The 13,074-nt window shown below is 39.5% G+C and overlaps 1 protein-coding gene across 1 annotated transcript; it reads right to left on the bottom strand.

Moving 5' to 3' along the window:
* Positions 1-300: 300 nt before the first annotated feature.
* On the bottom strand, positions 301-12,699 carry LOC115522946 (keratin-associated protein 21-1-like). Its single transcript, XM_030328488.1, has 3 exons — positions 12,656-12,699; positions 9,634-9,909; positions 301-496 (listed from the first exon to the last, which is right to left on the bottom strand). Exons 1-3 carry the CDS (start codon positions 12,697-12,699, stop codon positions 301-303), a joined length of 516 nt encoding a protein of 171 aa, XP_030184348.1.
* Positions 12,700-13,074: the final 375 nt, after the last annotated feature.

Genomic DNA, 13,074 nt, shown 5'->3' with positions numbered 1-13,074 from the left:
ATTTACGAGGAAATTCAAAATTTATTAGGAAAACAGAGAAGCAAATTTAGCATAAAATTACAAAAACAAGCACTATAGCAACGTCATCTTGTTGGAATATGAATTCACAGGTTGAGTTTTATATTCTTCCAGACATTAAGTGACATCAGTTCCAGATATCAGACTTTTAGCAAATCATGTCAGAAGTTTACAGGGTAGTGTAGAAAAAACATCACTTAGGGGTGAGGCAGAAAATTTGTGTGGTTCAGAACGGCTGAATCATTAAGTGATGGTTCAGAGGGTGAATTTCTCATGGTGTTCTCAGTAGTAATAGCCACAGCCAGAACCAAAGCCATAGCCACAGCCTAGTCTGCGAAAGCCACAGCCATAGCAGGAGCCATAGCCACAGCCCAGGCCTCCATAGCCGCAGCCTCCATAGCCACAGCCTCCGTAGCCGCAGCCTCCATAAGAGTTTCCGTAGTAGCTTCCACACATGGTGTTGGTTGTTGAGGTTGTGCTTGGGTAGAGAAGGTGAGGAGAAGTGTCACTTCACTGTGGACAGTTCCCCTGCGGAAGGCCTTTTATATGTCCTCACCCACCACACATGTCTTGTCATTGGCTAATTTGTAGGACCAATGTGAGTAATTTGTTGACTTCTGGTTTTAGACATGGCTTCAGAGGCAATGACAAGTTCTGTTTTGTTTCACCACATCTGAACCAGTTTGTGGGCCTTTAATGAGAATCAGTTGTCTCAGCCTCAAAGCTGTACTCACAAGATCTTTAGTTGCCCTTTGTAACCAATCTCTATGGCAAGAAATAGCTTTTTTATTGACAAACTCTGACCTGCTCCCAACAAATAATTTTACCTTCACGGTATTGACATTCAGCAGATCATGCTATTCTACCTTAACCTCAAATCTCTCCACCTGTTATTACCTTCTGCTCCAAACCTATTATTTTCCATGAGGGATTCTTCCCATTTTCACGTGAGCAATGCTTTACCACTAAAAGCCAAAATTAGTTACTTGGCTTCATGAAACTTTTGATAAAAAACAAATAGTTTGGTATTCGGAAATACTTAGACTTTCTCATTTGCATTAATGTTTCTTAAGCTTTTAACACTCTATTTTTAAAGCATGAAATATTTTCCTCATGGTTTCAAATTTATATCCCGAATTCACAGTGAGGAAAAAGGGAAATGATGAGATTTCATTTGATTTATGCAATGACATTTTCATGAAATATTTTTTAAAGAATTAGATGTTTATACTCTTTGTGATCTGATGGGAGTATGGCATTTTTAATTTAAAACAATAATACTGGCAGAGATAATGTTTCATGGAACCTACTAGATTTTCCCTAATAAATAAACTCTTGGTAAAATATCCCATACCATGGGAAATATGAGAAACACATTGTACTATTATAATTATTATGTTATTGCTTTTACTACAATGAAGTTCATTGTTGAATTCAATGATAAAGTCAAATAACCACTTTGAACTTCTACGTTCCTAGAAAAATCAAATCATAGGAGTCAATAGAGCATGTTTGATATGTATAAACTGAGTGTTACTCTATGTTTTCACATATTTACTAAATTTTTCTTCAGGAAAAATTTTAATTTAATTTTTACTAAATATAAGCTCCTTTGGAAGCATATTTTTAAAATGTATATTCATTAATCTCCACCATTTCTCTGTGTGAAGGTATGTGTATTGTATCTGTGTGTGGGCATGCGTGTGTGTGTGTGTGTGTGTGTGTGCGCAGCTGCCACCTTTCTTTTAAAGGGGGTTGGGGCACTTCAAATCTTTTCCACTTGCAGGGACAAAGTCTTCAGGCTGAATGCAAGGGGTTTCAGTAGGAGACTTCCAGCATGACTAAAATGATTAATGCAAAGGAATATGGTTGACTTACACAGGTATCTACCTCCTATAAGAAACTGGAGATTCAATCTGCTTGTTGACCTACCTACAAAAAGTTAGGATGAAAGATAATTGCAATAACTTACGGGTCTGTGTATAAGAAAGCAAATCTCACCTAGGGAGAAGATAGAAGGAATCTGAAGTAGAACATCAATGAACATGTGTATAAAGTCTTTTACCCGGTATTAGAAATAACTAACTCTGCCTGCCCTGAGAGTAATGGATATTCCCAATGAGGCAAACTAAAAGGAGGTAATCTGAATACTTTTCTTTAAGTTGTCTATGTTTGAGGGGTTTACATATGAACACACATACGTTCTGATAGAATAAATCTCTAGTTTCAGTAGTGGGTGTGCATAGATCAATCTTTTTATGAAAGGAACTAGCAGTTCCAAATCAGAAGATCAATCCGGGGATGCGTAATGACTCCAGCTTTCACAAGAAGACAAGGGAAACACTATCGGCCATTTTTTTTTAAGTTTAGAATGTTTAAGAGCCACATAATTTAGAAAAGCATAGCAAGCATCCATGCAAATGGCAAAATCCGAGAAGAGAAAATACATTTGTCATGAAAGAGTCGATACCCAAATGTAAACATTCATTAAAGGCAGAAAAAGATGAATATGGGGTGAGATGGAGGGCAAATTCAGAAATTCTAAAATCTCGACTAAAAGGCTAATGAGAAAAATGATACAAAAATATCCCGTGCCGGGCTCTGCGCTGACAGCTCTGAGCCTGGAGCCTGCTTCTGATTCTGTCTCCGTCCCTCTCTGCCCCTCCCTCACTCTCCCTGTCTCTCTCTCTCTCTCTCAAAAATAAAATGAAAACATTAAACGATTTTTTAAAAGAATCGTACACACGCAAGGTGACAAACAGAGAAGAGGAGCAGGGAAACATTTAAGGGCATTTTCAGGAGGGGAGTTCCTATTTAGCTTCATCATCAGACATTAATAATTAAAGGATACTAATATTTAAATGTCCCGGGAGTTGCTTTGCCTTTCCTGGGGAAAATAGCACCCAGGAAATATTACCTAAGATATTTTCTAAAACAATATTACCTACACAATATTTTATATTTACATACAGGAGACAAAAATCAGGTAGTGCTGAGAACTGCCGCTTGAGTCTGTTACTCCTCTTTACTTTTTCGCGGGTGTAAAATGTCAATGGTTTTTACCACATCTCAGAGTCTTTCTGAGGATTATGTGAGGTAATGCACCCAAGGGGTTTCACGCAGCAACTGCTCTGTGGTAAACAGCTAGTAAGTGCTGTGGAATGGTCATTATTATTAAAATAATAATTATACATTGTTACACAGAGTTCTGACGTAAGGATTCCATGAACAGCCCCAGGCAAGATAAACAGACAATATTCCCATGTATACAAAGAAGCAGAAAATACACCATGCATATGATAGTGCATGATACCCCATCGACAACATTTATTAAATTCCAGGCATGGTTTAAATGCTTTACATGTCTTAACACATTTCATTCCCATAAAAGCACTAAAATGTAGGTGGTGATTTTTATATTAGAATGGCGAGGCCCAAGAATTTGCATAATTTGCCCAATGTCATAGGCAGCAAAGTGATGGAATCGAAGTCTCACACAGTGCAATGTTGCTGGAAGCCGAGCTGTCCCAGCCTGAGTGGCAGGGCCCGGGCTGTGGACGGATTGGTGACTGCAGGCGGCCCGCCGACAGTGAAGCTTCTTGTCCTCCCGCTTTTAGGTAATTTGGCCTTAATAAAGTACCTGGGGTATTGTCTGTTGGGGAATGGCCCTCGGCAGGCCCCCTGGGAAAAGAACCATCAGGGAAGAAAATAAGCTTCCGCAAGAAATTGTGCGGCCTTACGTCTAGCCCTTGCCATCCCCTAAGGAGACTCCTCTACTTACAGGAAGGATAGCCTCATACCTTTGCCAGCAAAGACGGCCTGTAAAGGAGAGACATATGGATTTGAAAGCCCCACTCCGGCAACTAAAGAGTGTATCTCTGGGCACAGGTGACTTCAACCCCTAGACCCACCTGGCCTCCCGGAGGCATTCCAGATGATGACTGAACCTAGCCGGATAAGGTACAGAATGGTTCATTGGTCCCTGGGTGCACTGTCTCTCTGAGAATGTATGGGGCATGGGTTTCTAAGGCTTTTTCGGCCCCTTCCTGGCACCTCAGACGGAGGCAAACACATTGTTCTTCTGGCCTCATGGGGTTAGGAGGTCACGTCCCTGTAACTGTTCCACTTGAGGTGTTCAGAAATGGAGGGCCTTCCACGAGAACAGCAAAGCAAATGCTTTGTAGATTATAGATAAACGCAGATGCATAATGGAATAATGTAAGAAATTAAGAATCAAAGGGTATGTAAGAACTTTACGAGAAAATCCCCCTGTTATTTCTTAAAGGTTGATCACGCATAGGAACATTTTTAAAATGAGGCAATGTTAGAAAAACATAGATGACGTATGTTACAAGGAAATCACTAGCATGTATAACACCATGTTTGCTACAATAAATCAGCCAGTTCAACACACCGCTGTTGTCTGTGTCCCTTTTTATTTTTGTTTCAGTTTTATTTTCACCTTTTCGCGACGCCGTTCATCCTTTGGGAACCCCTGGGCCTGCTGGAGCCGGACTCTGGCACAATGTATTTATACATACTTTTTGTCTCGTGAGACAGCCTAGGAGTTGCGATTCCTGCTATAATAATGGATTATTTATAACGGAAATCCATGAATTTACGCTGATGTAAATAAAGGAACAATGAAGCAGAAGGAAAAAGTCCCTTGCAGTAGAATGCCAGCCAATGTAATGAAAAAAGATGAAAATCAGAAAAATCAACATTTGCAATCCATCATCATCATAAATAATTCAGGCAAGGAAGAAAAATAAGTGCTAAGACTAATGATCAATTGGGGGATTTGAATGGAATATTTATAAAGTCACAAAATATCTCTACCAAATTACTTCTTAATGGCTAACAGAATAATAAAAATACCTTTCAAGTCGAGAAACCTGGTCCTCACCATAAGGATCAAGTGTAAAATTATCACCATCAGTATTGGAACAAATCAACTTCGAGTGTGAACCGATAGAGTATAATGACAAGAAAACATTTGCACTCCCTTTATTTGCTTGACAAAATGCATAATCTTTTTCTAAAGTAGTTACATTTTTTTTTGTTTATTTATTTTTGAGAGAGAGAGAGAGAGAGACAGAGACAGAGAGAGACACACACAGAGTGAGAGCAGGGGGAGGGGCAGAGAGAGAGGGAGACACAGAATCCAAAGCAAGATCCAGGCTCTGAGCTGTCAGCACAGAGCCTGACACAGGGCTCGAACTCATGAACTGTGAGATCCTGACTGGAGGCAAAGTCAGCCACCTAACCAACTGAGCCACCCAGGCACCCTACATAACCTTGTTCTAATCATGAGGAAACATTAGGCAAATCAGAACTGAGGACTATTCTAAAAGAAAAAACAATCTCTGGTGATCTGTAAAAATATTAGGGTCATAGAAGAGACTAGACAGTGTGACAACTGGGTGCACTGTGTGACCCCAGATTAGATTATTTTTCTATGAGACCATTGTTAGAGCAATTAATTCCTGGAATGAATATTGTAGAAATGAAGAGGCAGAGGCAGACTGGATGGGGTGGGGGGAAGCTGAGTTGGCTGTAGGCTCAGTGGAGGGCTCAGGAAACAATATGGGAGATTCTGAAGTTGGGATTTCCCTGAAGAGTAGTTGGAGGTTGGGGCGAGAAGGCATGTCATTATACCCTACACTGATCCATCACGGGAGGCTGGCTGCAGGAAACAGGTATTGTTTTGTGCCAGGGGTACTCTTCAGCTGAAGGCACTTTGCTTGTAACACCCCCAGCAAATGGAGAGTCATGTCTTCATTGCTGAAAAAGATACAGTACTATTGCCCCCCAAAATTCGAGGAAATGGGGATCCAAGGTGAATGCACAACATTGAAACTTACGTGTGTTAGGGGTATAAGCATCATAAATGTAAAAAAAAAATTAGTGTAAAGTTCTTAAGTAATTCACCTATTACCCAGGACTCTCGGAGATACAATTTTGATACTTCATAGGTGGAATTTTGGTCTCAGGATTTATTATAAGGCACAAAGTTGCCTTATGTGCACTCAATGCTTGATTGACCTTTCGGTTTCCTAACTTTTGGCATATCTAATGATCTTAATCTTTGTTTCAGAAAATATTGGTTTATGAGGGGCACTTGAGTGGCTCAGTCGGTGAAGCGTCCAACTTTGGCTTAGGTCATGATCTCATGGTTCTTGAGTTCAAGCCCCACCTCAGTCTCTGTGCTGACAGCTCAGAGCCTGGAGCCTGCTTTGGATTCTGTGTGTGTCTCTCTCTCTGCTCCTCCCCTGCTCTTGCTCTCTCTCAAAAATGAAAATAAAAATATTAAAAAATTTAAAATATGTATTGGATTATGAAATATATGAATATTATAATTGATGCAATCAGAAAAAATAGATTTTGACATGTTCTAGTAAATAATTATCTTGCAATGTTAAGAATATATTAATGTATTGGGGCACCTGGGTGGCCCAGTCGGTTGGGATTCTGACTTCTGCTAAGGTCATGATCTCGTGGTTTGTGAGTTCTAGTCCTGGGTCAGGCTCTGGGCTGACAGGTGGGAGCCTGGATCCTGCTTCAGATTTTGTGTCTCCCTCTCTCTCTGCCCTTCTCCTGCTTGCACTCTGTCTCTCTCTCTCTCTGAAAAATAAACATTAAAATTAAAAATATATATATTTATTAACATTGTGAAATAATAGAAGACTGGGAAGTGCTCTAGATTTCATGAAATGCTAGATTATAATAAGCAATAAGTTGCAAAATATGATAGTTTTTATGAATTGAATTCTGTATCAGAAATAAAAGCTATATAGGGGGTGCCTGGGTGGTTCAGTCAGTTGAGCATCCGACTTTGGCTCAGGTCATGATCTCAGGTTTGAGCCCCATGTCAGCTTTGTGCTGACAGTGCGGAGCCTGCTTTCGATTCTGTCTCCCTCTGTCTCTGCCTCTCCCCAGCTCATGCTTGCTCTTTCTCTCTCTCTCTCTCAAAAATAAATAAACATTTAAAAAAGAAATAGTAAAAAACTGAATCTGACTATGAATTATGTAATAGTATTGTTCAGGAATGATTGCATGTGCTTGTGCATTCGTGTGTGTGTGTGTGTGTGTGTGTGTGTGTGTGGTGAGAGTCAGACACAGAGCCACAGAGAGAGACAGAGAACAGACAGGCAGAAAGGGGGAAACCAACGTGGCAAAATGCTAACAATTGTCAAATCTAGGTAGAGAGTACTTAGCTCTTCATTATACTGCCTTCTCCACTTAATTGAGGGTTTGAAATTTTTCAAAAGTAAATGCTGGGAGAAATGAGTTTATATAGAGAAAAATACTATTTTTTGGAGTACCAAAATCTGCAGTGAGTCACTTCTTTAATGCCTAAATGTAAGTGACTCCTGTTTGAAAGGCTGAATAAAAGCATAAAGGATAAAAAAAGGAAAAAGGAAAAATAAAACCCATAAAATAGAATGATGAAAGAGTGCAAAAAGTATGCAACCTTTGGGTAACACAAAAGGAAACTAAGAATACATAAATACAATATTTATGCTTGCTTCTGCACTAAGAAAGCAGAAGAAAATGAAAATACAAGTGGGGTGAGTGCAAATGGATGGGAGGGATAAATATAGGCGTGAGACTTCTCTGAATATATCTTTTTATATAGTTTTGATTTCTGAACCATGGAAATACTTAATATATTAAAAAAAAACAGAATAAATACACCTGAAATTGAATATAAATGGAAATAAAAGAATGTCCCCCATAAAATGAATAGCATAACTACTCAGGAGGAAAATTAATTCATATAAATATTGAACACAATAATCTGTCCATTCTTGGTGGGATCTCTTCTGATGCTAAAAATGCTGCTAAGAAACTTTAGAGGTTGCTCACGGGCATTGCATTCAGTGTGGCAATTCAGACTGTATATTGTGCGCAGGTTTGAATAGAGTTAACACAGCAATGTGTTGGGGACCAGAGTGTTCACTGTAAGAAAAAAAAAAAGAAGCAATGTGGAACAGGGAAATGTAAAGGAATCTTATGTTTTCCAGTTTCGGTTGGAGTCATTCATAATTTGAAGCTATTAAAGAAGTGAACAAACCAATGTGAATACAAAGTAGATGTTCGCTTGGGGCTGTTAGCAGTGGCATTTAACCCAAAGTGAAATATGTTAGAGAAGATAACAATGTCAACCAAAGATGGTCATGTTAAGACCGTGTAAGGGGCAGGGGTGCCTGGTTGGCTCAGTCGGTTGAGCATTGACTTTTGATCTCAGATCAGGCCTTGAGTTTAAGTCGCATGTTGGTCTCTGTGCTAGGTGTGGAGCCTACGTTTAAAAAAAAAAAAAAAGCTTAAGGGCATATCTTGGAAAATTATAATCAGCAACAATTTTGTCTTGTGAGTCTATAATGAGGGGCCTATTATCTAATTTGCATCAATATCTAATTTATTTGTGTTCAATTATTATGACCTATGAGGCAGGCCAAAATAGTTTTAAAATCTACCATTTCTTGGGATGGACAGCATAGACCATCCAAGCTTTTGCATACTATGAAATAGAAAATTCTAAGCTTCAAGAGTAAAGGAAATTAAGAAAGACAAGTTTTCATAAAATAATGGCTTTCTAAAGAAAAAAAGAAGGTGCTTTCCTTCTGGGTTATGATTTTTCCAGGGATCTTAATTCCTTCTTACGGTTTCAACTTTTTTACTACCTTGGGCCAGTCAAAATGAATTGGGACATATCCATTATCTTGCGCTAAAACACTACTTAAACTCATTCATGTCTAACACAAAAGCTTGAAATGCTCTATCAAGAGAAGATAATTGGCCAAGTTTACAGGCACATTAGTCACAGAAAATTAGTGGAAAAACAAGTGATTACAGCTACCACTGTGAAATCACATAAATCACAGGAGAAAGAAATCTCAAGAAAACAAGAGTATAGAATGCCATCAAATGGCTGTAAAGTTAAATATGTAATGGATTTTAGGAAAGTTGTCACTTAAAAAAACTATGTATTTTTAGATACATTGGAGTTATGTAGAAGAATAGGTTTAAACCTCTCTACCTCTTGTGTCAAACAAGCATAGGAAATGCTTCTTATTTATGCCCCAAAACAGATTAGAACTGGAGAATCGTATGCCAACTTTCGTATCTTCTAAAGTATTTTGCCGGTTATGGTTTTGGTGTAAAAGCACTTGGAACAAATAGCGTTTCCAGGCAATGTTTAACTAAATCGACAAACATTATCTTTTCTCCTCCTCACAATAAACCAGCATAACACGTGCTATCAGTGCCTTACCCAAGTAGAAAAACGAGGACATTAAATGAACAGAAAGCTAGGTTTATTATTTCAGACCGAATAAGTTTATTAAGAAAACAGAGAAATAGTTCTTGCATGAAAATCGAAACGGAGAATCTGTGACTGCATCAAGGCAAAGAGGAATCACGCAGTGCTCAGGGTGAATTTCAAATGCTCCCACTTTTCATGAGTTGAATACAGGAATGATAATTCTGTATTTGACCAAAAGGGCACCAGAAGGCAAGCCTTCAGCAAAGGTCAGACCGTGTGGGGCTCAGATTTGGTGAATGCCATGTCCAGTTGTAGAGAGTGACAGTCCCCCACGGTGCCCTCGTTACTAGTAGCCACAGCCAGAGCCACAGCCGTAGCAGGAGCCATAGCCACAGCCCAGGCCTCTGTAGCCACAGCCTCCGTAGCCGCAGCCTCTGTAGCCACAGCCTTTGTAGCCAGAGCTTCCATAGCCGCAGCCTCCGTAGCCGCAGCCCCCGTAGCCGCAGCCCCCGTAGCCGCAGCCCCCGTAGCCGCAGCCTCCATAACCGCAGCCTCCATAGCCGCAGCCTCCATAAGAGTTTCCGTAGTAGCTTCCACACATGATGTTGGCTGTTGAGGTTGTGCTTGGGTAGAGAAGGAGAGAAGTGTCACTTCACTGTGGACAACTCCCCCTCCAGAGGGCCTTTTTATATGCTCTCGATGTGGGTGTCACCCGCCATATATATCATGCCACTGGCTAATTTTATGACTAATCTAATTAGTCTGTTGTTCCTCTACCATAAAATAATTCTTGGAGGTGTTTGGGAGGCTTGTTGTGTTTGGCTGTCAGTTTGGACTCTCCTTATCCAATTGAAGGCTTCAAAGAGAGGAGATACACCCTCACACCAAGGCAGTGTTGTCCCAAATTAGACTTTCATTTCAGCTTCATATAACCATCCTTTATATCAAGAAAGAATACATTTATTAGTCTCAATCTTATTTGCTCTTGGCATCGGTTGGTTGCACTAACATTTTTAACATTTCATAAGAACCAAATTACTTTTGACTCATCAGTTTTTCTTTTTCTAAAGAAATAAGGTTTATTTATTCATTTTGAGAAAGAGAGAGCAGTGTGGTCGGGGAAGGTCGGGGAAGAGAGAGAGAGAGAGAGGGAGAGAGAGAATCCCAAGCAGGCCCTGTGCTGTCAGCGCAGTGCCCAATGCAGGGCTTGAACCCACGAAATGTGAGATTGTGACCTGAGCCAAAACCAAGTTGGATGCTTAACCGATGGTGCCCCATCTTCTCTTGATCCAAGTTAATTGTTTTCTTCAGGGTTTCAGCTCATTTTCTATACTAAAACCATAATGTAACTTTCATCCTCATGATATTGATAATAATCTAGTTAAATTTTTCAAAATACCAAGTCTGAGCAAAATGTATTACACTTTTCTATGTATACCAATAGGTCTGATTCTCACTTATGTTCAGTCTCTACCTAAGAACTACAAGACAGACGTAATCCCTCGGAATCCAATTGCTCTGCTTTTTTCCCCTCTAAATCAGGCACACAATTATACAAATTAGGATTCTCATTAATGTTAGAATTATATTCTAAGTAACTATCCAACAGGTTTAACATCACGTATTTATGTTTATCAGTGTATCACACAGAGGTCCGTTCCTTTAGCAAAACACCCAATCATTATTCTCTTTGTAACCAATCATATTGTGTTCTCTTGCATAACCTTGGCACTATTATTAGTCTTTATTCAAATTAATGTGATAATGCCTCCCATTGGGAGGCACAGGAAAAGTGAGAATAGCTTCACATGACAGACTTTACAAGAATGAATTTGGGGAGGTGTCGTTACCCACACATCATGTGTAATCTGTCAGTATATTTCTGTTATTGTATTGATATTTCTGAGTCAAACTATTATTTTTATGTATCCCCTCATAACCATAGGTGGGGACAGAGAGAATAAGCAGTTGGACACTCTCTGTATTTTAGTTAACTCTTCTCCAGAGATCATAAGAATGAAGACACAAGATTTAAAACTTTTCCAATCCATCTGTCCTTTTAAGTATATCTAATGAGTCAATGCCTCTTAATAAAATAGAACGTTTTCAGGGGCACCTGGGTGGCTCAGTCGGTTAAGTGTCCGACTTCGGCTCAGGTCATGATCTCATGGTTCCTGAGTTCCCACATCAGGTTCTTTAGCACAGGGCCGGCTTCAGATTCTCTCTTCCCTTCCCTCCACTCCTGCGTTCTCTCTCTCTCTCTCAAAAAAAATTAAACATTAAAAAAATAGAGTGTTTTCATACTAAGGATCCTATGAAAAACATTCAACCTGTAATTTAATGTGTGTGTTTGAATGTTCTGTCCATGCATGTCTTTTGGTAGCTTCATTTTTATAAAATAGACATATTATTGGGTCATTTTATTCACCATGTACCGGGTTGAGATATTACAAGGAGAGGACATCTTCACTATATCATTTTCAAATTTTTCATAAAGAAAATAAAAGTAATTTCAACTGTCACAGTACAATCAAGTAATAACTTAGAACAAGTTTTCAAATAAAAACTAATTTAAATAACGTGATGATCAGTCTTCCTCGAGGCTAAGTTCTTAGAACATCACCTGAAATTTGTATTGCTAAATGGTAACAGTCAATTAAAAAAAAACCCTATAATTAACTTTTAAAAAAAATTTTGGTATTTGATTAATGTAGCTGCAAAAGACATTACTGTTCTGTGCAATACAATGTCTCTAATAACAACATTCACTAGGTTATTTCTCTATAGAATTTACTTCCTGGAGCTAATTTGTTTCTTCTGGAGAACTGAGTTCTTTCTCTGATGATAGCAGTAAGAGCTTGCCAGCCCAGTGAGATTCCATTGACAATTTGTTTTCTGCTGTGATTTTCTGAACTATGTTTGGTTCTTAAGTACATCCCATAATCAAAAACAGAGTAAAAGAACGCTCCTTGCGTCCTCCTTTGCAGCTAATATCCCATTTTCTTCTGTTTCATTGCAAACCTTCACACGTGTTTCCATCGTAGCTTTCTGTTCTCTCTTTACATCTTTTTTTTTTTTTAATTTTTTTTTTCAACGTTTATTTATTTTGGGACAGAGAGAGACAGAGCATGAACGGGGGAGGGGCAGAGAGAGAGGGAGACACAGAATCGGAAACAGGCTCCAGGCTCTGAGCCATCAGCCCAGAGCCTGACGCGGGGCTCGAACTCCCGGACCGCGAGATCGTGACCTGGCTGAAGTCGGACGCTTAACCGACTGCGCCACCCAGGCGCCCCTCTTTACATCTTTGATCACACCTTTTGGTCTTTGGTCCTTACCACGCCCCACTAAAACCGCCCCTGAACGTCTCACCAACACCCCAATCTTGTCACATCTAGAGATTCAGCCTTCTTCATTTTACTAAGTCTCTGAGAAGTGTTCAGATTCACCCGTTTCTCTTTTCCTTCCTGAAAGGCTCCCCGACACTTACCTACATCCTACCACACACATTTGATTTAATTTCAGTATCTCCAGTTGCTCCCTCTTAGTATTTTATTTCTTTTCTCTTTTTCAGATTTTGTTTTCAAATATGAAGGTGCCCAGCTAGGCGCTTGGCCCTCTTATAGTTTCTATAGAAATTCTCTTCTTTTTTTTTTAAAAAAAATTAGCGTTTATTTAGTTTTGAGTTGAGAGAGAGAGACTGAGCATGAGCTGGGGAGGGGCAGAGAGAGAGGGAGGCACAGAATCCGAAGCAGGCTCCAGGCTCTGAGCTGTCAGCCCAGAGCCCCACA

This window comes from Lynx canadensis, chromosome C2 (genome assembly GCF_007474595.2).
Source record: "Lynx canadensis isolate LIC74 chromosome C2, mLynCan4.pri.v2, whole genome shotgun sequence".
In the NCBI taxonomy this organism is placed as follows: Eukaryota; Metazoa; Chordata; class Mammalia; order Carnivora; family Felidae; genus Lynx; species Lynx canadensis.
Note: the sequence above shows the minus strand (reverse complement) of the source record. Positions and strands in the feature narration are given on the sequence as shown.